The 23,928-nt window shown below is 48.1% G+C and overlaps 1 protein-coding gene across 2 annotated transcripts in view; it reads left to right on the top strand.

Moving 5' to 3' along the window:
- The first annotated feature begins 5,311 nt into the window (after positions 1-5,311).
- MYO5B (myosin VB) overlaps positions 5,312-23,928 on the top strand; it is a 148,808-nt gene continuing 130,191 nt past the window's right edge. For both annotated transcript variants that reach the window (XM_075739704.1, XM_075739705.1), the window contains exon 1: positions 5,312-5,553. In XM_075739704.1, coding sequence (XP_075595819.1) covers positions 5,527-5,553 — 27 coding nt within the window. In that variant the 5' untranslated portion in view covers positions 5,312-5,526. The remainder of the gene's footprint in view (positions 5,554-23,928) is intronic.

Below are 23,928 nucleotides of genomic sequence, written 5' to 3'. Positions count from 1 at the left end.
TTCTCCCCATGGCATGGCCCTTGACCAGCTCTCTGCTATGTATTTCAATGTTTTTTCCTTTGTGTTTTTCAGAGGAGGAGAGTGACGAATCCATTTACAACCTCGGATCCTTTCTTGCTCAGACTTTGTGGCATTTGGAAGTGCTTTATCTTTTCCTATATTTTTCCTTTTGAGCCTTTGCAGATGTTTCTCTCTCCTCCATCAGCTTTTCAGCTTCTACCATCTCTCCTCCAGCCTCTGCTTTTCCACCCTTTTCTTCAACTTCTTTTTCCTCCCTACCTTCCCTTTTCAGTGTTTGACTCCTTGTTAGACTCTTGTGTTTTTGTGTGGGATTGTGAACAGATGCACAGAGCCACTGATAAATGGCTGGGATCGGAGGCCAGGAGCCCCAGCTCCCAGACCTCTTGGAACAAACCAGGAATAAACTGCATGGTCGCCTTATCTTGATTTAAAGCAGACACCAAGTTGACAAACACTTTTCATCTGTGGAGAAAGCCGTGCAGCTTTTTGCAAAAGTCCAGGTAGAGAAATACTAATATGAAACAAGTATTGGTGATCTTAGCAGAGCAACCCAGCTAATTATGGGTGTCAACAGTGGAAGGGCCAGGTGGAAGAACTTGGCCCTCGGATGTTGCCTTGCTGAGAGGCACAGCACCGAGTGTGGTGGGGTTTTATCCTTGCTTACAGACAAAACTTCTTGGAGAACAGCTTCCCCAGAGAGCAGATGGAAGAGGGACAAGTTCACCAGCTGTTACCATCCAGCCAGGTGACCAGACAGAGCAAAGTAGAGCCTCTTTGCGTCTTGTTCCTTCAATCACTTGTGTTGAATGGGATCTGTCTCCTACAGACAGCGAGAGTAAAGGTTCATAAATGTGGAAAACCCTGCAAACTGGGTGGTTAGTTGTGCCGTCTAGCCCTTACACGGTGCTTTTCAGCAGCTGTCTCCTAAGCCATACAGAGGACTTCAGAGCCGCTCCTCCCCTTTTGCAGTTGGAAAGGCAATCACAGATAATAGAAATAATTTCATCAGTCCAGAGAGCTCAGGTAGGTCTCTGCTCTCACCCCTGGGTCAAATTGGCAGAATGATTAAGAGATTAATTTCCTGATCAGCTACAGACTCGCGGTGTGGCCCTGCGCAAGCAATGTAGATTTTTCTTTACTACCGTGACCCTTCTTTGAAAAATGAACACAATGGCACATTCAGAATTCCAGGATTAATTAAAATGTGTTATTAAAGGCTGCGACACTGTCGTTGGGTACGCCCAATATGTGAGAGACAAAAATTACCACATCGGGGAGCTCGGTGAATTTGAGCCATCCAGAACCATAACAAATCTTTTTTTTTTTTTTAAAAATAATAACTCAAAAGAGGTGGTCAGATCTATCAAGCATTTATAAAGTGTCTTAGCTCCTGTTCCTGGAGGCGAAATTCCTCTGCAATGAACATGAAGTCTGCACAAAAATAAAAGATCAGAACGGAAGAGGTTTGCCTTCAGCAGAAATTCTCATGGGATAATGGGCAACCAAACTCTTCTGTGAGAAAACTGATGGTTGATGATTGCATTGCTGGGGCTGACCCCTTTGCTGCCGAGTGCTTTGTAGACTTCAAGTTGCTCTAGAAGAATGGATAAAGCTCATACCAGGCTGCTGAGGGGCTTGGCGGGTCAGCAGACTCTAAAAGCATCCTCTCACTGCCCCAGACAGATAAGCAGTATGATTTTCTGTGTTGAGATTCAAGAGTTTCCTTAATCCTATTGATTTCCATCCCCTTCCAGTTCCTTTGATGTCCTTGCAGTGACCAGGGTGAGGAGTAGAGCATTCTTCAAAGAGTGGTCATGCGTCTTCTTCCCTCCGACCAACACTCACATCAGATTTGTGAATTGCAGCACCAGCAAGCAATGACTAACAAAACAGATGTGAAATTGTGGCTTGCCAGTCCTGAGAACCTCAGGAGCGTTAGCTACTACTCACGCGTGTGGTACTTTCCCTGAGTGTTTGAGGGATCCTGGGGCCAAACCATCTATTAGCCCAGGAGCGTGGGGACACTGCTGATAAGTGAAACATCCTGGTCCGTGGCTGGGTGACCTCTCCCTGCCACCAGGGCTAGAGGAAACCACTGGCATTTAGAAACCAAGCAGTTACAGCCTCTTCATTTATACAGGTACCAGAGTTTTGCAAAACATGCTTTCCTGTATTTTTTATTACATTGTCCACATTGACAGAGGAAGAGTGAAGATATGGAGCATGTTGATGACCTGCTTGTGGCAGAGCCAGGGATGCCTGTCCCTACTTGCATCTTCCCAGGGTTTGAACCCCCGGCACTTGCCGAGGCTTTAAGACTTTTCTGCGCCCACTGGTCTGATCAGAAGGGCTTTTGTTCTGACCCCAGGATTTCCATGGTGATGCTTTTGGGCACGCGTGAGGTGTTGACCTGCGGCATGGTGCTGGCTTGGTCCCTGCTCCCCGGGGCTGGGTTGGAGGCTTGCTGCAAAGCTACATCCAGCTTTGGACAGAATCAGTTTTATTTGCAGGAAAATCCTTCTGTGTTAATTATTCATTGCTTTCACACCTTGATTAATTATTCATTGCTGTAACACAGGTAGGAACACTTGCTGCAGAAGCAGCCAGTGCAGCCATGCCCAGGGTATGGTGACACCGCAGCCCCAGCCAGAACCGAGGACAGTGCCCAGACATAGCCTGTGGTGACTTCTGCGTGGCCCAGGAGGAGGGAAGTCCAGCTTTGAGGTCTTTGGGACAATTCTGCATGCAAAAATTCAGGACCTGGGGCTGTATTTAGTCAAGTCTGTCCTGATGACATTTGGAGCTGTCAGAATTGATGCTCCATATTTTTGCATTACCTGCCCCACACAGGCAGTGTCATGTGCAAAAGACATCCAGCAAAAGCACAAACCTTTCCCTGCAAACCTTAACATACATGCAGAGAGTTTAAAGTACGTTGAACTGTGCAGACATTAACCTTATTCCTCTAAAATTAGGGGTGACTCAGCTCTCATTTTACTCCTGGCAACCTGCACTCTCAGTTTTTCCATGGGGGATTTCGGGATGGGGTTATCAGTGCTAATGTACTGCTCATGCATTGAAATTTAACACTATAACTGTACTTTGGGGGTCTGGGGGTTTCACTGCAGAAACACTGGTTTCTCCTGCCCGTCTGAATTCAATGGCAAACTCGCCTTCGCTTCTCTACCTAAATAAACCCCCAAAGCTGACGCAGAGCGATGGGGTGCCTGTTGCAGAGCAGCTAACTCTGCTCCTACGCTCCAGTGCTGGCCCCAGCACCCTGCCCACCTTGCCAAGCCCTCCAGAGCCCCTTTTCCAGCCACCTCGCTGCTCCGTGCCATCATCTGTCTGTCCGTCCATCTGTCCCTGAAGTCTCCATCTGCTGCTGCCACACAGGGACAAGGCTGGGACCTGTGAGCATCTGGGTGAGCACGAGCAACTCCAACACCCGTCCTGTGCTTGCAAGAAGCCAGTGGCTCAGCATAGAGGAGAAAAAAAACTTGGTATTTGGTTCATTTTCATGTCTAAGTGCCTTCGATGTGAATGCAAGAGGTAGTACCATAACATGCTATTTAAGAGCCAGTGCTCATTAAATATTATGATCGACACAAGTTTTGATTCCCAAATTGGAAAAAAGCTTCTGTCTCTTGAAGGAGATAATTTCCAGCAACTCAGCACGTAGGTCACACTTCAGGGATTTTGTATGTATTTTGGGGGTTTTAGTTTCTATCTTTAATTAAAGTTTTAGATTGTGATAAATTTGATGGAAAAATCACACACAGCACCAGCTGGTATTTCATGGGAACGGCTGTGCTTTGCCTCGGGGCTATTGCTGCTACTCAGGCTTCACTGAAACCTTTGCTCCTGATTGTGCTGGTACTACATGTGTAGTTTCTATAGCTGATTTAATGAAAGGAAAGGAGTAAGTTTTGTTTGCCTGACGAAGCTATCATGGAGGCTTTGCAGTGATTACGCTGTCAAATGTGTGACCAGGGTGATTTCTAGACAAGGTGCAGGTTTTTCTCGCCTTCTTTGATCCTTCCCAAACTTCCCCCAGAGCCACCTGCAATTTATTTGGATTCACCAAGGACATCAGAACTGGACAAAAGAGTTATCTGCAATGCTGGCTGCCCTCACACCAAATCGGCACTGCTCCTTACCAAGCTCCGGGGCAGAGGAACTAAGGGAAAAGATGCCAAAGGGGGCAGTTTTACCCCCCCCCCACCCCCAAGGGACGAGGAGCAGAGGGTGAAATTAAAGCGATTGCTTTAAAGGAAAGGTACGGGTGCCTTGTGAGCCACCCAGCCCGAAACCACAAAAGGAGGGATCCCTGCTTACAGAGTAAACAACTGTGGCAGAGAATAAGCACATTTTCTGCCTGCTTAGTTAATATGCAAAACACCTTGAACGGTAATGAATAGCAATAGTGATTAATTAGGAATACTTTGCATTTGCATCATCCTTCTCAGGCTCAAAAGGCGTCTTATAAGCATGAACTGAAGCATGGGGTGCTCCCACGGGATGGAGGAAGGCAGTATGGCCACGGACCAACAGGCTGGGGACAATTTTTGGCTGTTTCTACCGAAGAAACGATTCCTAACATGGGTGTAGGATGGAGCGACACACAAGCAGTGCCCAGGAGCACAGAGTGTTGTTGTTGGGAACCCAAACCCACCTCCAGGCAGAAGAAGAGAAAAACCCATCCCTGGTGTGTTCCCTGAACGTATGTCCAGTGGGCTCGTGGCATGCCGTGGCAAAGGATGCACCCCAAGATATTCCTTGCACCCCAAGATATGGGTGATCCCCAATGGCTCAATGGGGGTGGCAGAGCCTGAAAGCACCGAAAGGGACCCACTTGAGGCTTAATTAGTCTTTTTCTGAGAGAAAGGAAGAAGAATAGAAGAATAAAAGGAAAAAAAGGAAAAAAAAAAACCCCAAAACCCAACAATAGACACTGTGTGTTTCAGCACCCTTGCCCTGCTGCAGGGGGGACCCTGCCCGGAGCTGGGAGAGAGGGTCTGGGCGGACTCCTGGGGACCCCCCGGAAAACGGCTGGGAACGGGGAGGGGGAGGAAAAACATTAATTAAAAAAGGACTTTAAAAAAAAAAATTAATAATAAAAGCCGACGTAGGCAGTGAGGCAAAGCGCTGCTCCTCCCGCCCGAGCCTGGCGGGGAGAGAGTTCGGGAGAGGGCTCAGTGGCCAGGGGCGCGGAGCGGGAGAGCCCAGCCCAGCCCAGCCCAGCCCAGCCCAGCCCAGCCGAGCCCAGCCCAGCCGCACCGCCCCACACCTGAGCGCGGCGGAGGCGGAGCGGTGCTGCTTCCTCCTTCTCCTCCTCCTCCTCCTCCTGCTGCTGCTCCCTTCACCCGGCCGGCGGCGGGTGTAAAGGTCGGTCGGTCTCTCTGCCCGTCCGTCCGGCGGTCGGTCGGTCGGTCGGTCCGTCCGGCGGCGCGGCTCGCTGCCTGCCGGACCCATGCCCCGCGTCTAGCGTCGCTCGCCCCGGCCATGTCCGCCGTGCAGCTCTACACCAAGGTGAGCGGGACGGGGGTGTGTGTGTGTGTGTCTTCCTTGTATTTTGGGGGGGTTGTTTCGCAGCCGTAGAAGGGACCCGCAACTTTCCCCGCACACCCACCCCCCGGGACGGTGCCCGCAGGTGCCCGGGGAGCGGAGGGGACCCCCCTGCCCCACGCATCGCCTCCCCCGCGGGAACCAGCCCCGGTCGGGTTCGACCCCCCCGGGGGTGAACGGCCCCCCTCGGGATTTCACCCGCCCGGGTGAACGACGTGGCTGGTTTTAGTGCGGGGAAGGGTGAACTTCGCCCGTGGGTCGAGTTTGCGGTGGCGTTGGTCTCGTCCTTCGTGGGGTCCGTCACCTGAACACGCAGCTAAAACACGCTCTGCTTCCTAAAATCCTCACAGAATAATTTTTTTTTTCCTCATATTGCTAAAACACCGGGGGGGAGGGAGAGAGAAAAACAGACCTTAGAACTGTCGCAACTAACCGAAATGTTCGTAAGGTGCACAGTTTCCAGAGTCCTTTTTGTTCTCCAACTCCTGAAAACAATCCCTCGGCCGGGGAACGACCAAATGCACCCGCTTCCTCACGGCAGCCGGGGAAGGTAACATGGCTGATGGCATCGCAGGGTGCTCGGTGTGCCGGCGGGGTGGCAACCGGCTGCCCTGCCCATCGCTTCCCAGAGGGAAACCCAGATTTGCTGGGAAAAAGTGGTGGTTGTGACAAGGGGAAGCTCGGGTGCTGATTTTTAAGTGGAGCCTGGGATCTAGATGAGATACTGTTTTCTTTTTTTTTCTTTTTTTTCTTTCCCCCCCCCCCCCCCCCAAATTGTTTTGTGGCTGTTGGATACTCAGGGCAGGGTGCAGGGTATTCCCGCTCCTTGGCCAAAGCGGGCTGGGGATGCATCCCGTGTGGTTTGAGGGTTTGTGCCCCTTTCCCAGCGACATGTTTGTGTCTGGAGAAATCTTTGCTGATTGACTTTCATTGCCTGATGAAAGAGCTCCTGGCAGGCAGCGGTAGATCCACCCGGTACGGAGCGGTAACTGATAGGGAGAGAGCTCTGTCCCTGCGCTCTGCGTCTTCCTGAGGCTACCCGGGAGTGCTGCAGGCAGCCAGGATCCAGGGAATATGCTTAGTAAAAGCCATCAATAACACTAGGCAGGTGCTCATCGAGAAAAGTGCTTGGCTTCAGAATGTTTTTTTGCTGAAAGACTGTAAAGTGCCAGCATCATCTACTGTAATAATGAGAATTTTAGTGTTTTAAATTCTTTCTGTGACCACAGTCAGTGTGGAGATGTTAACAGATTGACACCAGCCCTCTCAAGGAACCACTTTTTGTCTCTGTGCCAGTCTCCTGGGCTTAACTTTGCTGCAGATTTCTGCTTCTGTAACTCATTTTGTGGGCAGCTTTTATGTAATATTGGAGTTTGCCACTTATTTTATTGGCCATTGATACCAAACGCGTGCAGGATGAATTGTGAATCTGGCAGCTTCTCCTTTGAACCTGTGGGAATTTAAGAAGCTCCTCTGGTTTGAGCGGGTCTGTCTGTGAGCGGGCTGACCTTCGTCCTTCTTGGGAGCACTTCAAAAGCCCAGTCTCTGGTTTGGAAACCTTTTTTTCCCTTGGAAAATCCGAAGGGGAGCAGAAGAAAAGCTACGGCTAAACTGCTCCGATGTGCCGACCGCAGCACCTCATCGGGCGAGTGCATGGATGCGATGGCAAGCATCCCTGGGGAGGAGGGAGGTTGGCTGCAGGCACTGTGTTATCCCTGTCTGTGGAGTGGTTATAACAACCAGGTTAATTGATTCTTAACTTGGTGATCAGGTAATTAACCTGTGTCGTGTTTTTATGCTAACTTGGTTAGGTTTATCTTCCTGTTCATCTGTTGAATGGCTATAAGATGCCTGCTGGGGCATCGCTTGTGATCCTGTTGCTGTACAGGGACTTTTCGATGAGGCACTTGGGAAGTGACGGGGCTTTGGTGACAATCTGTGCATGTCATTAATTTTTTATTTATTTTTAATAACAACAAAGATTCTTGATGAGAGCTGGTGCTTCAGTGCTGGTCCTTCTGCTGGTGTCCATCTGTCTTGTTGGGACATTTTAGGGACACAGCTGGTGTGGTAGGTGGTGGGGCCACGGATGATGCCTTGAACCCATATTGGGTCATCTGGGGGGTCAAACACTGGTGTTGCAGTGAAATTTAGGACTGTCCTGCTGGGTTGTCTTCTGCATGGGGCATCTGTGCCAGGTCTGGGCTTTGAAGCAGCAGGAAATTGTTTCCTCTGGCTTTGAGTATCTAAGAAAAAGAGCAAAGGTGGCTTTAAAAAACTTAACAAACCAAACAGCCTCAAGATGCTGAGCCTAAGGTTGCGAGTTGCTGATGGAGGTCCCCAAGATGCAGCAGATGTGTTCTGCTCTTGGAAAACATTAAGGAGGGTCCCGGTGGTCGCTTGCACGTCACCTCTGAGCGGATGTGGGTGTCTGGCCCTGTGGCCCATATCTCCGCTGGGCGCTTATAGCTCATAGACAGTAGAAGCCTCCGAGAGTGTGGTGGGGAGAAGACAACTGCCCCGAGCAGTCAGGTGTTGATGCACCGTCTGTGCACGGCTGCCAGAAGATGCTCTTAAAGAGTAGCTGGGCATGAACAGAAGAAAGGAGGGGGTAAGAGCTTCGGTGGGGTGTTATGGTTCAGGAGATGACTTTCCAAGCACAGAGGTGGGGCCTCCTGAATCACCTTGTCAGACGGATGGGGATGAGGCTTTCTAAGGGAAGGTGGATGATCCGGCCGTTGGAATCAATACAGCTGTCTTGCTAAAAGGCTATTGATCCGATGTGTGGTGTTGCATTAGCACAGCCACAGTGGTACCTCCCTCGCAGTCCTTCCTCCTCCTGCTTGAACCAGGAGGAGAGAAACTGCTGCGGAGCCACTTCAGAGTGGCTGAGTGGGACTTGTGAGGTCCTCCCACTGCCCTTCCTGCTGGGTTGCAATGGGAGCTGCTACGTGTTATGTAGGGAGCCCTTAACTTCCAGTCGATGCTTGCAGAAGATCTTCTGGGACCTTGTGGGACATGTAGTATTTTCTTGGTGATTAAGTTCATGCTTGTTAAACCATGCTGATGAATTTGCTGTGTTAGATTCAGCACTGTCCTGTGGAGCACTTAAACTGGAGAGGAACCCATCCTGGAAACACCCGTTGCTGGTGGAAGCCCTCTTCATGTGATGTCTCCCCCTTGCCCCTTTAAGAGGAGGGATGACTGGTGTTTAATAGCCCCCATCAAACAAGATAATTAGCAGCTGTGCCTAATTATGAGCATGTGAGCAGTTCCCAAACTGCATCAACCTTCAAGCACGTAGGACTCCACTTGTGTAAATAGTTACGGGGAGACCATTATAATACTCTTCTGCTCCTGATGCAGTAACTGAGGACTTTGGGATTATGGGGCTGTGGATTTTATTTTGTTGCAGAAACAAACATGAATTTAGGGCGACTTGCATACTAGCAGAAGAGGACCTGTAGGGTAAAGGGTGCAGACCTGGTCCTGGAGCCCCTGGCACCGGTGGGTGCAATGGGAGTCGGTGAGGTAGTGGCATCAAGGACTCCTGCTTGCAAAAAAAACCTATTCCAGATGGAGAACTGGTGGAGCTTTGCCTAACCTGTGTATCGCCCAGTTACCCCGTGCAAACATCCTTCTAAGGCTGCCTGGGGCTGGTCCTGCTCCTGCCGTGTCCCTGGGGTTCCTGCTGGAGCATGGCAACGGTGGGATGTGCCCAGCTAAACTGGTTCCAGCTGGGCAGGGGAGTTTCTCAAACCCTATTTCACTGAAGCAGCCAGAGCCCTCCAAAGAAACCTGTTGCTGATGCAGCTAAACTACAGCTAACTGCAGTCCGATCCCCATAAGCCTGTGCAGATGTCAGCATTGCTCTGTAATGAGATAACGGGGACACTCTGCTCCTCTGAGCTGGGTGCTGGGCAGGATGGAGGCAGGACACCGCCCCTGGAAGATGCCATCTCCAACAACGGTTTGATTCGCAGCGTCAAAAACGGAGATTAGACTTGTTTGCATGGCTAGGCTTCATTATTGTAAGGTGAAGCTTTTTATATTATTAAAACAAATATAATTGCTTTTGCTTCTGGATGTTCTGCTCTTTTAAAGTTACTTCTTAAAATATGTTAATTGTTAATTTAAGCGTAGTCTCTGAACCTCATGCAAAATAGTGCTTCTGCCAGGCTAGGAAATAAGCTGTGCCTTTCTGTTCCTTGGTGTTGTGCAGCTCAAGATACACTCCTCAGAAGGTTTGCAAGCTCTAGATGAGTAAGAAACCAGGGCTTTTTTTAAATTTTTTTTTATTTTTTTTTAGTTTTTTCCCCTCCCATCGTGCAAAGTGACTGTTATTTGCAAAGTATTTTTTAATAGATGGTAGAACTTAATGCATTAAAAAAATCCTTTTCTAATGGCTAGTGCTGGGTATAGAAAGCTCTCTGGTTTTCACTTAAACTTGTTGTATTAAATAAAGTAGCTGGAATGAATTGGTGGTTTCTAACCCTGGGGAGAAACTTTTCAAAAAGCGAATATTGCCAGTGTGATCACACGCTGATTGAGTCAATAAATTGGCATAAACCTTCTGGCATAAAACCTTTCTGAAAATGATTTATCCTTCAGTGTTTGGGGAGGATTAATCCCTAGCGGGTATCTCTGTGTTGGTTTGGGGTTGAGAAGAAGCTGGGAAGGAACAGAGAAGATTTTCTATATATTTTGTAGAAAAAGAGTTCTGGGAATAAGTGTGAGGGACAGGGAAAGTCTGGGATTCAGTTCCGGGACATCCTTGGGACTTCTGCTGCAGAGCTCCTGAACTCCCACCTCTGCCGTTTGCAACTGCTGTTAGGAAAAGCGGGTTATACTTGGAGGTTTTGGGATTATATATATATATATAAAAATTTTTTTTTAAGATTATGAGAACATGTCTGAGTCATGCCACTGAGTGCAAGGACAGCTCAGAGGCCACACTGGGATTTTTGTTGAAAGATGGGCCCGTATTGCTGAAGGAGCCGGATCCATCAGCATCCCCGGTCTCCTCCCAGTCCTGCCTCATTATTAGCTGCAGTGGCAGAGAGAAAATCATTGAAATGTAAAATATGATGGCTCCAGCCAGCTCTCTGCAGCTGGGGACCATGCCAAGGGCACGGCCACCTCTGCAGCTGCTCGGGGACCTCCTCCGCTTTCCCGGAACGGCACGGAGGAGAGAAAAGCAGAGCCAAACTTGGGGGTTTAAATACTACTCAGCCCACTGGTTATATGGCCTTGAGTAGGTGCAAGGAAGGTGAGAGATGGGTGCTGGTGCCTTTGTGGGCATTTCTCTCCCTCGACGGGCAGGAGATGGCCAGAGTTCACCCCGGTGCTGTGCAGATGCATGTCCCACTGCAGGGCACGTCCTGACGGGGCCTTTGCGCTGCAAAAATAACCGCGTTTTCTGTTTGTGCAATTGTTCGTCTCAGTTGTGCATTTAACAGCATCGGTGCTGGGGTTAGACGAGAGCCACCGATCGAAGGACCGTGGAGCTCAGTGCAGGTGCTGGGGCACAGCCCTGGGAATGACTCTGGCAGGGCTTAATTAGCTTGATCCCAGCTTTGTGCCCTCTTGCTGCTTGGGATAAGTCAACTTGCCTTTTTTAAAAAAATATTTTTAAGAATTCCTGCCTTGATACTGTTTTAAGAGTGTGCAATTGGGCGGGGGGGAAGGGGTCAGAAATCCCAGTGCAGCCCTTTGCTGGGTTAACTCCAGGGCGCAGGATGGAAACCTGGGGACGGCAGCGGGTCCGGGGCACGAGGCAGCACGTGGCTTGTGCTGGTTCTGACGGGATGGGATGAGTCGGTCCTACCCTTTCCTGCCCTGAGGAAGGAGTTTAACCGAGGGTATTTGTCACAGGCTGCTGTTGAGGAATCTATTTACAAGGGAGGATTTTTGTTTCGTTATTCTTTTTCACCTGATTTCTAATAATCAGGTGTAGAAAATTATGACCCTGAATGTGAACGTGTGCATCCCTTCTGATGACCAAGAAAGAAGGCAATGTATGTTTTTATCTGTATTTATATATATAAGTTTGAAGCTGATTTCAGTTTGCTGTAGTGCAATACAGTTCAAGGCACATTGGCCTTTTAATTTACGTGCCAATTAGTTTGTAGCTCTGGCCAAAAAAGTAATGTACCCTTACTGTGATAGTTGTCCAGGAAGGAAACCACAGGAGAAGCCTAACTTTAGTGTGAAGGTGGACTTTGGACCTTCTGAGTTAGTCGATGGTGTAATAAATAGCAGGCAGCATAGGTGAAGCCCTGAGTCATTTTTTTTTGTGGTGTTATTGTCTGCTCTTTGACCCGTTCTGCTAACAGAGACATTTTGCGGTGGTTAAAGGAATATCATCATGAACTACAATTCAGGTCAGGAAAATGACTGCTTTTATTCCAGCAAGATCCCAAGCTTTGGCAGCCACCTGCTATGTTTGCAAAACATTTTAGTGAGGAACTTGCTATTTAGCAAAAGTGGAAAAAAAAGTAAAATTCCCTATTGAGTTGCTTGTGTAAAGCAATTGCCCTTGTATGCCTCTGGCCTGCTGCAGGACACATTTTGTGGGGTTGGGTTGGGTTTTGGCTTAGCCTGGTCCTCCAGAAATGAGCAGAGACCCTTCTGGAGATGGTGGCGGGGCTGGGGAGGACCAGGGGTTGGGGGTGATGGGTTTCATGTGGCCTTCCTCGTTTGAATGATCTTTAACATGATGCCCAAGTCGTGGTAAACTCGTCAGTTTTACTACCGAGGCTATTAAGGATTTGATATTTCTGCTCTTTGCCTTTGCTGCGGTATCCAGAGGGTTTGGAGAGGAAAGTCCCTACGGGGAAGAGCCTGCAGCCTGGAAATGTGCCCTTTTCTCCAGCTGTGCTCTCCTTTTGTCCTCGATTTGTCCATGCCCAATCTTTTCCAGCTTACAGAAACCTGCGAGTCATGGAAATGTGTTAATTGTGTCAAAGGCTGCACTATAGGATTACAAGAACTATAAGCAACATAGGTTTATAAACACTTACTGTAAGGAGTATAAGCCCTTAATTGCAGGGTACGGCCCCAAACCCGCTGCTTGGTGCAGGGTGGTGGGATGATGGTGCAGCTCCTCCAGCAGCCTGTAATTCTGACCCGCCGTGCCACCATCCTTCACCACGTTTAGCTAAATCCCATTTGATCAAAAAAAAAAAAATTTTTTTTTTTCTCCTCCACGAGCAGTTTGTTTAGTACTGGCTTTTAGTTCCTGGTGCTTGTCTGCGTGAAACTGATGGTGCTGTTAGGATCCTGCTCTGGCAATTACAGCAGATCACCTATGATACCGTGTAACACGTCTTGCTGACCTCCCTGGCCCTATTTATGGTGCAGAGCAGGTCATGGGATACCATGGCCATCTCCTCTTTAGTGTATGGACATCACCACTTTCAGCCTGTATTTTATTTTCCTGTAGAGGCGTTGGTGGTGGTACCAGTGGGGTGGTTTTGTGTTGTCTGGGTGCCTGGCATTGGTGTGCTCCAGGTGTTTGGTGATAACATGGCCCAGCTCCTTGATGGGAGATGTGTGCCGTGTCCATCCTGCCTTTTGGATGTTCCTGTTGGCTCTCATCCATCCTTCTGCCCATGAGTCTCTATTCGCCGTGTGCCTCTGGCTTAGCTCTTCCCTGACAACAGGTCTTCTCCATGCTTGAGGTTGACCAAGCCTTTCTGCTCATGACTATTTCCCATGCTGCTGAACCCCATGGGGCTGATGGGTTCCATGAAGGGATGTGTTTCACTTGGTGGCTCCACTGAGGTGCAGCGCTAGTGCTTACACCCAGCTAATCCATCTGTTCACCCTTCCTGTGAGTCATCACCCAAGCTGCCTTACGATAGTCCTGCTGAGGTGCTGGTAGGATGTGCTAACCACCATTAACAGGGCTGTTGGGAGCAGGATGTGTTGTGGATGAATCATGGCCAGTACTTATCAAAATGACACGTTACATCTTGGGGATGTGTCCTGGCGAGTCACCACTCTTCAAAGAAAAAAAAAAAAAGACCCTTAATACATTTAAAGATTGCTTTTAAAAATCATGGGGGACAGTGATGGGAATGTCTGGTTTCTTGTGAAAGATCTGCAGGGACAATTTCAGGTGGCTCAGGCAAACTTCCAGCTGCCAAATCCCCGAGCCGGGCTGGACATGAGCAAGCAGCTGAGGTGCTGACATGTACCTTGGCAAATGAGTGTTGAATGCTGTTTAAAAAAAAAAAAAAATTAAAAAAATATGATCCCTTTGCTTGCTGTGAAACTGGTTCTTGATGCTACAGCCCAAGCGAGCAGAAAGTCAGCGTAAGCATATCTCAAGGCAGCAAGTGGATGCAGAGATACCAAGATGATGGAAGATATAATTTTCAGTCTAATTAAGATGAGGAACTCCTGTGTGGATTTATGCTTCTTAATTACTCTGAGCTCTGATAACGTGGGTGCTGCGGATATTGCTGGTTTTTGGGCAACGAGTGTGATGTCCAGCTGGGACAGAGGAGCAGTACGCACCAAGTGCTTGGGGGACAGCGTGGGTCTCAGTCAAGGGCTTCATCTCCTGGTAGGGTGGAGATGGAGAGCTGGAGGTGGCTTTCATGTGGCAGTACTGGACTATTCTGGTCTTGAATTGGTCCCACATCTCCTGGTAGGACCATCTCCTGTTTTAGGGATAAGGTGGAGGTGCAAGAGAGGAGGGTCCTGCTCCAGACCCACACAGACCTCGGTGGGGGGTAGATGTGTGAATACTGATGTGGCTCTCGCCAGCTTTTCCTGCGGTTGTGAAGCGCCTGTTTCTTGCCTGGCCAAGGCCTACCTTCACCGCTACGTGCAGGGGTCAGAGCTAAAATAACAAAAGGAGTGAAACGCCAAGTGCCGCTCCTCCAGTGCTTGATCAGTGTCTCGTGTCACTGTGCTGTCCCCTTGCTTTCCTGTCTCCACCTGGCTGCCTAAGAAATTACTTCTCTGCTGGGATAGACCATGAACACCTGCACTACCATCTAATGGTACCAACCAGGCGTGCTTAGGCTGCAGCAAGACCTTTAACACCACTAAAAAGCTCTTCTGGAAGCCGTGTCTGCACAGGGTGTGAACACCTGGGGGGGGCTGGTGGAGAGCTGGGGGTGTCTGCAGGGACTTCCCTACTCCAAATATTGGGGTTTTCTTCTCCAGATTCCAGCATTGCAGAGATGCAATTTGCTTTTCCTCTCCTGTCTGGCCGTGACACACTGAAGTGCAGCTGGGGATGCTTTGTGGGTGGCTGGATGGCTTGCAGGAGACCAAGGTCCCTGGGTGAAGGACTCTGCTTTTGAGCTAGATCTACACTTGGCAGCATGTGTTTTATGGCCCTGAGAGTTATAAAGACCCTAACCAGAAAGACAGGAAGGTCATGGCTTGTTTCTGTAGAGCCTAGAAATATCAGGTTTGTAATCTCTGCTCTGCTTTCCTTTGCTTGTCTTTGGGTTTTTTTTTTCTTTTCTCATTTTCCTTTCTAAAGCCTTTGTTTTTGCTTGGACCCTGCCCCAGCGAGATGAGAACTCGTTCCTCCCTGTGCAGTGGTGAGACGAATGCTTCTGCTTCATCTGCCCTGCTGTGGAGGATGGAGGCAGAGCTCTTAAATAAAATACTTCTTTTTTTTTTTTTTTTTTTTAAAGAAAAAAAGAAAGAAAGGGGGTGGGGGTGGGAAGAAAAAGAAGCACCTGGGTGCCTTAAGTGTGTAAATCTGGATTTCAGAAAATGTTGATGCTCAGGGTTAAAGGGCTGGTGCTTTGGGCGCAGCTGGTGCCTGCTGCCGCCCTGGGGGTGATTTCTGCTGCCCGGCCTCTCGCCTGCTCGCCGGGAGCTGCTTTGAAGCCTCGTGCGCACTCGCCGTGCCAAAATAAACTCGGAGTCGAGGCTGTCGGAGCTAATCTTCATCCACTCCTGCTTTGCCCTCCCCGCCGCCGTTTCGGTGAGCGATGGCTGTGCTCGCACGCGCTTATTTAAGGCAAATCCCTGCCCGGCGTGGGAGTGCAGGGACCATCCCTGTGATGCCAGATGGACATGAGCAGTGCTGCCCAGCTCTGAGGAACCTGACATATCCATTTGCTCGATCATCAGGGTGGGTCTAAATCATCTTCAGGAGCAAAACTTGCTTGAATTTGCCTTTTGGCACCCGACACTCCGTGCTGGAGGAGATGGGATGGCTGGGGCTGCTTCAGGCTGCGCAACTCCTTGCGGCCCCCAAAGAGCGAGCTGCAGGCGAGCTCCCCAAGTGCTGCTGCACCGGCGTTTGCATCCCAAAGTCCATCATCAAGGAGAAAAACTGCTGATCTCACCCAAATGCAGCCTCCCCAGGGCCCCTCTTTTTGTCCGAGGAATGGTGTGGTGCAGAAAACCATATTAAAAAAAAAAAAACAAAACCAAAAAAAAAGGTCTATTCTGTATTCTTTTCTATTCTCAGAAATAGAATATTCTACTTCGCAGTACCAAAAAATCTGTAGACTCTCCAAGCTTTCACTGTTTTCTTTTCTTTTTTTTTTTTTTTAAATACTTAATGTTTGACTGAACAAGGTGCTGTCTCCTGGCCCTCTTTGCTCGGGTACAAAGTTTCACCACTGGAAGGTCACGTGAAGTAAATCAGCAGAACACAAGCCCTGCTGTAACTTGCTAAACTTTACCCGGATCTCATCTAATCGCTGACCTGATAAGTACTGCGGAGCTCCAACTCTTTTCCTGTGAGGAGGGAGCTCAGCCCCAGCTCCGGTCCTCAGGGCAGCACTTGTCACGGCTCAGCATCCTCCCAGGGTCCTGACATCCCTCTTCCAAAGGACAATATTTGAACCCTTGGAATATAAATCATGTCTGAGCTATTATATGCTGTTATATCCCAATTTAAAATAGTATTTTCTTTTTTGAGTAGCAGCTTTTCTTCCCCCCCCCCCCCCCCCTTTTTTTTTTCTTTTTAGTCTCAGATGACTCTACTTTAATATTTGCTCATTTGCAAGGTATTACCCAAATTTGGGCTGTCACTAGTCTCCAGCATGATGGTTTTTGGTGTCCCTGCGTAAAGAGCAGACTGGATGTTGTGGCTAATAGAAAATCCCCAGGACTTTATTGTGCAGAAGTGTGTTTCACTATTGGACCACGCAGTTCATGAGTTAGTAAGGTTTCATCCTTCTTGTCTCTCCACATTTAGTATTAAAGGCTGTTTCTAAAGGAAAAACCTTCCAACAAAACAATTTAATTTTCCCTGGTAGTATTTTGGGGACAATCTGTTGGTGACTATTTTATCTGGTGTGCTGTCTCTCAATTTATAACCCTCTTTGATGTGGCTCATTCAGGGGAAAAATGGCATTACACAGTACCTCAATCACTCAGATGTCAGAGAGGATATCGTGTTTGACTAATCAGGGGAAATTTGGGAAGATTTAGTAATGCCAGGAGACATGACCCACTTTCAGATAAAGGCTTTTCAGACAATCGAGGTTGTGCTACGTGGTGGGGGAGGGAGAAACATTCACAGGATAGAAGTAACTAATTTTAAAATTTTATTTTATCATGTTGACCCTGTCCCAGGTTCAGGATGGGTTCGCTTTTTGCGGATGCCCGTCACCTTTGGGATGTTCCCTTGGGCAGAGGGGATGGGTGGTGGGTGTTGGGGAGCTGTGGTCCGGCGTGATGTGGTTCTGGTCCAGCTGTTGGTGACCAGCGTTGGCTGGGGAGGGGGAACCTGCAGTGAGTATCCCAGCTGAGGAAGGTGTCCACCCAATGAAGTGCATCTTAAGTACATAAGGACAGAATAATATTAATCCATAAAGCCAGGTTTCTGTGTTTTTCTTTGTATCACAAACATTACATGTGGTTCATCCCTGTTCCTGTGTTACTGGGGCTTCTGGCCAAAACAGCAACCGAAATTGCAGAGGTGGGGCACTATGATGTTGCAGAACTGTGAGAAAGCGAAACCTGGTGCTTAAATTTGAGGTATATAAACTTTTTCTTCAAAGACAACAAAAGCAAGCATTCCTCGAGTAGTAACTATGTAATTTTCGGTGCTGCATGTTCTGTCAAGCAACTTGTTGTGGCTGTTTCTTTGTGCAAGGTTTTATCTTTGCCGCCATATGAGCTGAGCAAAAACAACACAGTCTGCTTAAAACTTCTTATAACCCCTTATTAAAAATAGCTTTGTAATCCTTCCAGAGTGCAGCAACAATGCTTCTGTCTTAATTTCATATTGGAGCCAAGCTCTGGCTGTATCATGCAATTTGCTGTGCTGGTGTGAACGTCCAACGTGATGGAGCAATGTCAGAGCCCACCTCACAGCGGGAAGATGCACTGTGCTGTGTGGGCAGAGTTTTTTGGGGAAAAACTCCATTCTAGGAGTGTGCTGGAACCATTACTGGTTTCTGGAAGGGTCTCCAAGTTTTCAACCTTTTCTTGTTATTTTTGAAAACAATTTTTTTGAATGATTATTCAGCTGTGTTTTTTTTTTTAATGCTCTATTTTTGCCTGCAGCAGTGGTCTCCATTGCTCTTCTTCCGCAGCAAAAGAAATGCTCTCATTTTCTGAATAGTTCCCTAAATTCTCTTCTTTTAAGAGCCACGTTATAATAAACTTCAAGTATCTTTACCAAGCAAGTTAACGCCTTCCTCAGGTTCAAGTCTGTCGTCTTCTGCTTTTAAACTTTGAAGCCAGTAGACCGACGTTTTTTTGGGTGCATCTCCGTTGGTAAATGATGCTTTTTCATACTATTGGTGGAAGATATTCTGTCCTGGTGCTCATCTAGATAAATTAATTTCCTTCATACATACCTCCGAGTGTTTGGTGAGTTGGTCATGGCGGCTTTTAACTAATTATGGTTGTGTCTCATGAAATACTAAAGTGGAATTTCTGAAGCATTAGTAGTGGATGTTGAAGCCCTGTCTGAAGTCATGAGTGATGCTGAGAGCTCGTGTGATCTTTGGATGACTCAGGAGTGATGGTACCTGGTCAGGCAGGAAGGTGGGCTTGCTGCTTCTGTAAGCACCGGTGATGCTGATGCCTGCCTGCTCACTCTCATGTGCCTGGGGAGCAGCTGGAAAGTTGGGAAGAGCTAAAATATATCTGGGATCTGGACAAACCTGTCCTGCAGACAGGCTAAACTTCAATATAGGTAATTTGTCTGGGAGAGAAGAGGCCGTTTTGGAAGAACTTGGCTCCACTCCTCCTGCTGACACAAAATGTATGTAATATAGCGAGTCAGGACAGGGCAAAATGCAGTGGCCAAGGCCTGGAAGAGCCAGCCCAGCAGCTGGACGTGCTGGAGATGAACGCAGATCTGAACCACGGCTCATAATTTGAAAGCTGAATAGCTTTTGAACCACCCCAGGAGATGGAAGAGGCCCTGGCTGCATCTGCCTTACCTGCTTTAACCCCATGAGCAGCACTGACCCTTGTCTCTTACAGGTTTTGTGCATAATTTATATCTGCTTTAAAGATTGGCTGCTGCGTTAACACAGTTATCCAACGCCCATGATTCAGGCTTGGAGGAGTCTCTTGGGAGTCACAGCACCCATCCAAGGAATTCACGTTAGATGGTTAAGTTAGGTTGTCTTAAGGATGTTTAAGTTATTTTACGGAAGCAGGCTGGTTAGAAATCGAGGTTTGGCTTTTTTTATCCTTAATTTCCAGGCAGAGCTTAAGAAAAGCTGAAGCTACCAGAGAAGCATGTGTAGATCTGGTAGGTCTGGTAATAAACTTGCAGCGAGGGGGTGGCCGTGGCCGCCTTCATCCCATGAACACTTTCTTGATTGCACTGGATGCACCAAGGCAGGTATGAGAATATGGTAGTAGCCTTTAGCCTTGAATATTTGTGGGGCTGAAGTGACATGTGAAATCTTGATGTGTCTCTTCAGGATTCAGGTGTCCTTTCAGTAACTAGATGCTGGCAGTGATGTCCTGCAGCTGCACACCGGAGCAGTGTCCTTCCCACCAGCGCGAGCCTTGCTGCGAGTTTCTCCTGCCCACGAGGATGCTGTTGAGCCCCCCGAATTAGAGAGCCCTGAGCTCCCCATATGGGGTTAGCGGTTGCTGATCTCTACTTCTGTAGCACGTCCCTTCCATATCCTCGCAACACTTCCCACTTTGGAGGATTTAATCAGTTTCTGGGGATGTCTCTTGCATTTGATTCCTACAGTTTTGCGCGTGTGACGCTGAGGATAAATTTACTGTATACATTTACTGTAGTGATAAAGGGATGTTAGGTGTGATAACAAAATTTAACTGCAGTAGTCTGTCTAGCTGCTGGAGCAGCTATCCTTTTATTTCATGACAGGGAATGATTTGCAACGTGTTTTCCCCAGCGTCGGTGCAAAACGAGATGCGGGCTTTCTCCCGTGCATGCAAATCCTGAAGGGACTTCAGAAGTGTCAGAGGAGCGGGGAAATCCCAGCTCGTGAGCTTTCCCACCCAGCATTTCTGGTTGGAAACTAGGGGGGGGGGATGCTGAGGTTTGGTTGTTTCTTTTCAAACGAAGCCCAGCCTTTTGATAGTGCTTTGGTTGTAGCTGACAGAGGGAAAACCTCCTCCGAGAGCAGGCTAAAATACCCTTTAAACAGGTTAAGCTGCTTTCCTATGAAAAGAGCTGTTGTGAAAAGCAGTCCCTTGGGGTTCTCACCGGGACGTCGGTGCTGGCAGCTGAAGTGAGCTCAGTTTGTGGCCGTGCTGTGCCCATCGGTGACAGCCACGTCGTCCCCTGCTCGTGCATCGCTGTGGCCATCAGTGCTATCTTTGCAGACCTTGCTAAGACTTGGGCAGTATTGGCTTTTGACTGAGATGGCTTTTTCAAAATGCGTTAGGCTGGAGCTCAGATCCACGTTCCCATGGCTGGAAACGTCAGCAATGGAGGGAGCGTGGAAATACGGGGACGTCTGCACTGCCTCCGTAGGGGAATGATTCAAGGGATCAAGGAAAAGCAACAGGAGGTGACCAAGAGGTCCCATGGGCATTGGGCTGAGCTGGTTTTGTTCTGCAGGTTTACTTGGCACGTGGCTTTCTAGCATGGTGCAGTTAATGCTGGGGACATCCTTTAGCTTTGCATCTGGAAGTGACCCCGTTTTGTAAATACAATAGAGGGAGGACAGGGGAGAGAGGGGAAAGCAAATATTTGCATTTCTGCTGTTGAATCCATCTTGCTGATGCTCTGATAGGACCTGTTCCTCTCTCATTTGAGCCTCTGCTCTTAACTAAAGTATTTTTGAATGTACCGTTTGTTTACTGAAAGCGGGTCTTATCTCCACTGTAGCTGGGAAGGGGAGGCTGCACTTGGGCATTAGCTTTAATAATGGTCTGATAAGCGCTTGCTGCCTTCCTTGCAGGGAGAGCCAGCTTATCAGGGAGCGGCAGGGTTAGAGGTGCCGTGGGGAGGAGGAATGCTGAACTGGTGGCAAAGACTGGTTGGTGTTTGGCAGTCTGCTTGGCTGTGGGTGGAGGAGGTCAAGAGCGTGGCCATGGTCTTAAATTTGGAAAGCACCAATGCACTGCTCATCTCAATGTGCTGGAAGGAAAAAGAGGCAAGGGTATGACTTCTTTGATCAAAAATGATGTCAGTGACTATTATATTTATCAAGTCATTGGTTTGAGGTTATTTTATTCCTTAAACGTCTCATATCCATATTATGGTAACTTGAGACTTACATCTGATATTCTAAAACATCTGGGGAAATAGGTCTTGGAGATATCTTTGTGGCTTTAAGGGATTTTGGGAGGGAAGAGGGAGTTGGCCCAAGTGGAGAAGCTTGAGATGTGATGGAAACCCCTTTCATCTGTTTACCTGGTCTTTGGGTAACTCTGCAGTTTTCCCATATGCTTTGGGTTCTTGATGCTGCATCGGTGCGGCCACCATGACCTGTGATTGTCCCTGAACTCTGCCTGCCCTCCTGAGGTGGTCTGAAAAGCTGAAAGCTTGAATTATGGCTCTTCTGTCCTGGTAAGATGATGAAATATTCACTCCAAATTCTGATTCCTATTCTTATGGTTTTGTTTTTATATATATATGTATAAAAAAATAATCTTTTTCTCAGCATTTGTACTTAAGGACTGCCCTAAGTTTAGCTGAAATTCCATGTTAAATACCTACTGATTGAGTAAAGGCTTATAACTGTACTCAAAGCGCAACACTGCTTTGGTTTATATCTGATGTTACCTAGGAAAGCATGACTTCCATGAGGTGCAAGAGGTAAAAAAAGAATTGACCCTTGTCTCCCTAGCCACCTTGCATGGGTGGGGGAACCCTTTTCAGTTTCTCCAGGGCATTTTGATGTGTATGGAGAATAACTGAAGTTCAGATCATGAATTTCAGTTTAATCCCATGGTCATGCTTGATGCTTGTTCGTAACGAACTGAACTTTGCTTCTCAGTAGGTCGGGTGATGGGATCACAGCACAGGATGCTTCTACAGGCAGGAGGTGCCTGCGGTTGTATGTCTGAAACACTGGCTTGATTTGAGGCAGAAAGTTAGAAAGCACCTTTAACTGTCCAAGTTGAAGGTTAAAATACCTTGAAACTTTGTAGTTGGGGTGTGAAGCAGGTTTTCCCTCTGTGTTTCTTAAGCTCTGGCAATACAGCTCTGTGGATCACATTTGACTTGGGGATAACACCAGCATCATCTCTTTAAATTACTAATTGGCTGTAATTATCCGTTCTGTGTGCTTGGCATATGTGGAAGACCACTGTCCTCTGGTGCCTCCAAAAAGTACCTGTATATCATCTACTTAGGGGTACCAAAAATATGTCATGCCTTGATGGGATCTCTCTTGAGCACCTTCCCAGTGCTGGCCGTGCTGCTGATGCCCATGGAGCTGCGGTCCCTTGTCTAGTGCCACCGTGTGCCTGTGCCCTTGGCTTTCAAATGACACCAAGTCCCCTGCAAAGGAGAGGTCCTGCAAGGCCATCTCCTGCGCTGGCATTTGCTTAATGCTCCAGAGATTGTGTAGCATTTAGCACCAGGTATGTGGGGGAACAGGGCTTCAAAGCTCAAGTTCTAGGCAGTTGAAGAAAACTCCTACTAAAAGTATACCCAAGGGATTTCATAGACCGGGGAAGGAAACGTGGCAGCCCACTGTGTCATGTTGCATGCCCTGAACATTGCTTGTGGTTTTTATTTATGTTGGTATGATTGCTTCTGACTCAACCATTGACTATCCGCCTTTATGCTGAGAACTTTATGGGATGAGTAACCTCCATCCAGCAAATGCAAAATTTGGACAGAAGTGAAAGGCTGGACATGGCATGCTCTTGAAGATGCTGGTGAGCACCTCAGCAGCAATGGCTTAACCAGAAATGCTTGTGAAGAACATAACATAGTTATTTCAGTACATTTAATGTTGCTGTTGAGGAAGAGGTGGATGAGTGTGATCTCTTTTTTGCAGCCTGTTGAGTTGACGGCCGTTGGCCTTGCAGCAGCCTGTTTTCCCATTAGCTGCTGGGAGGAAGCTGGTGTGGATGAACCACGCTGTGAAAGGCAATAGCATTTCAAAGACTAATTGCTGCGGAACTTGAAATGCATCTTATTAAGCAACAATTGTCAAGGTGGGAATGCTAAACACTTTGGAAACGGTTTCTAAAATACCGTAAAATAAATTTCTAAATTTGGACTCGTTGCATGCCAACTTTTAGGCAGACAAGTCTCTGCTGACCTGCGCGTGAGGTTTGAGAAGGCTGGAGAGGGGGATTAGGGACCGTGGCGATGAGGAGGAGCATGCCTTGCTCCCCATGACTGCCTGACTTCCCACCGTGTGTGGGCAGCCCCGAGACACTATGTAATTTGGCTTTTCCCAGGACCGACATGTTGATATGTGCTTCACAGGTTGGATGGCTAGAAAAGATGGCCAGGCACGGTGATCCAAACGTGGATTTTTTTTTTTTTCCCCCCCTTAAGAAAGCACCTAAAATACCTATTGAAAGTTTGCAGCAGACTGCAATTTCTCCATAGTATGGGGCAGGGGAATAAGGCCTTTTAGCCCAAGCAGGAGATGAAAAGGTGGGCAGCTGGAAGAAAGAGCAGCCATGAAGGGACATGCGTTGCTTCAGTTCAGCATCTCTCTGTTTTTTGTAGATCCCATCCCCTTCTGAGCAAGGTCCTAAATCACTGCTGCATGTATGGATGTGCATGACCAGTAATTTCCCCTTTGATGCCTTTGGAGGTCCTGTGGGACAGACCCATAAATGTGGGTGATCTGGGGCTTCATGTGAGCCAGTGAGCCCATGGCAGTGGCTGAAGGTAGCTGCACAAGTTCAGGTGTTCCCATGCAGCCGCTGGCGCGTGGGGTTTGCAGGAACTCAGGTCTTGGGACTGAATATTTTGTCAGAAAGGGC

This window comes from Balearica regulorum, chromosome Z (assembly GCF_011004875.1).
Source record: "Balearica regulorum gibbericeps isolate bBalReg1 chromosome Z, bBalReg1.pri, whole genome shotgun sequence".
Lineage (NCBI taxonomy): Eukaryota > Metazoa > Chordata > Aves > Gruiformes > Gruidae > Balearica > Balearica regulorum.
The sequence above is the reverse complement of the archived record's forward strand: the minus strand, read 5'-3'. Positions and strand labels throughout refer to the sequence as shown.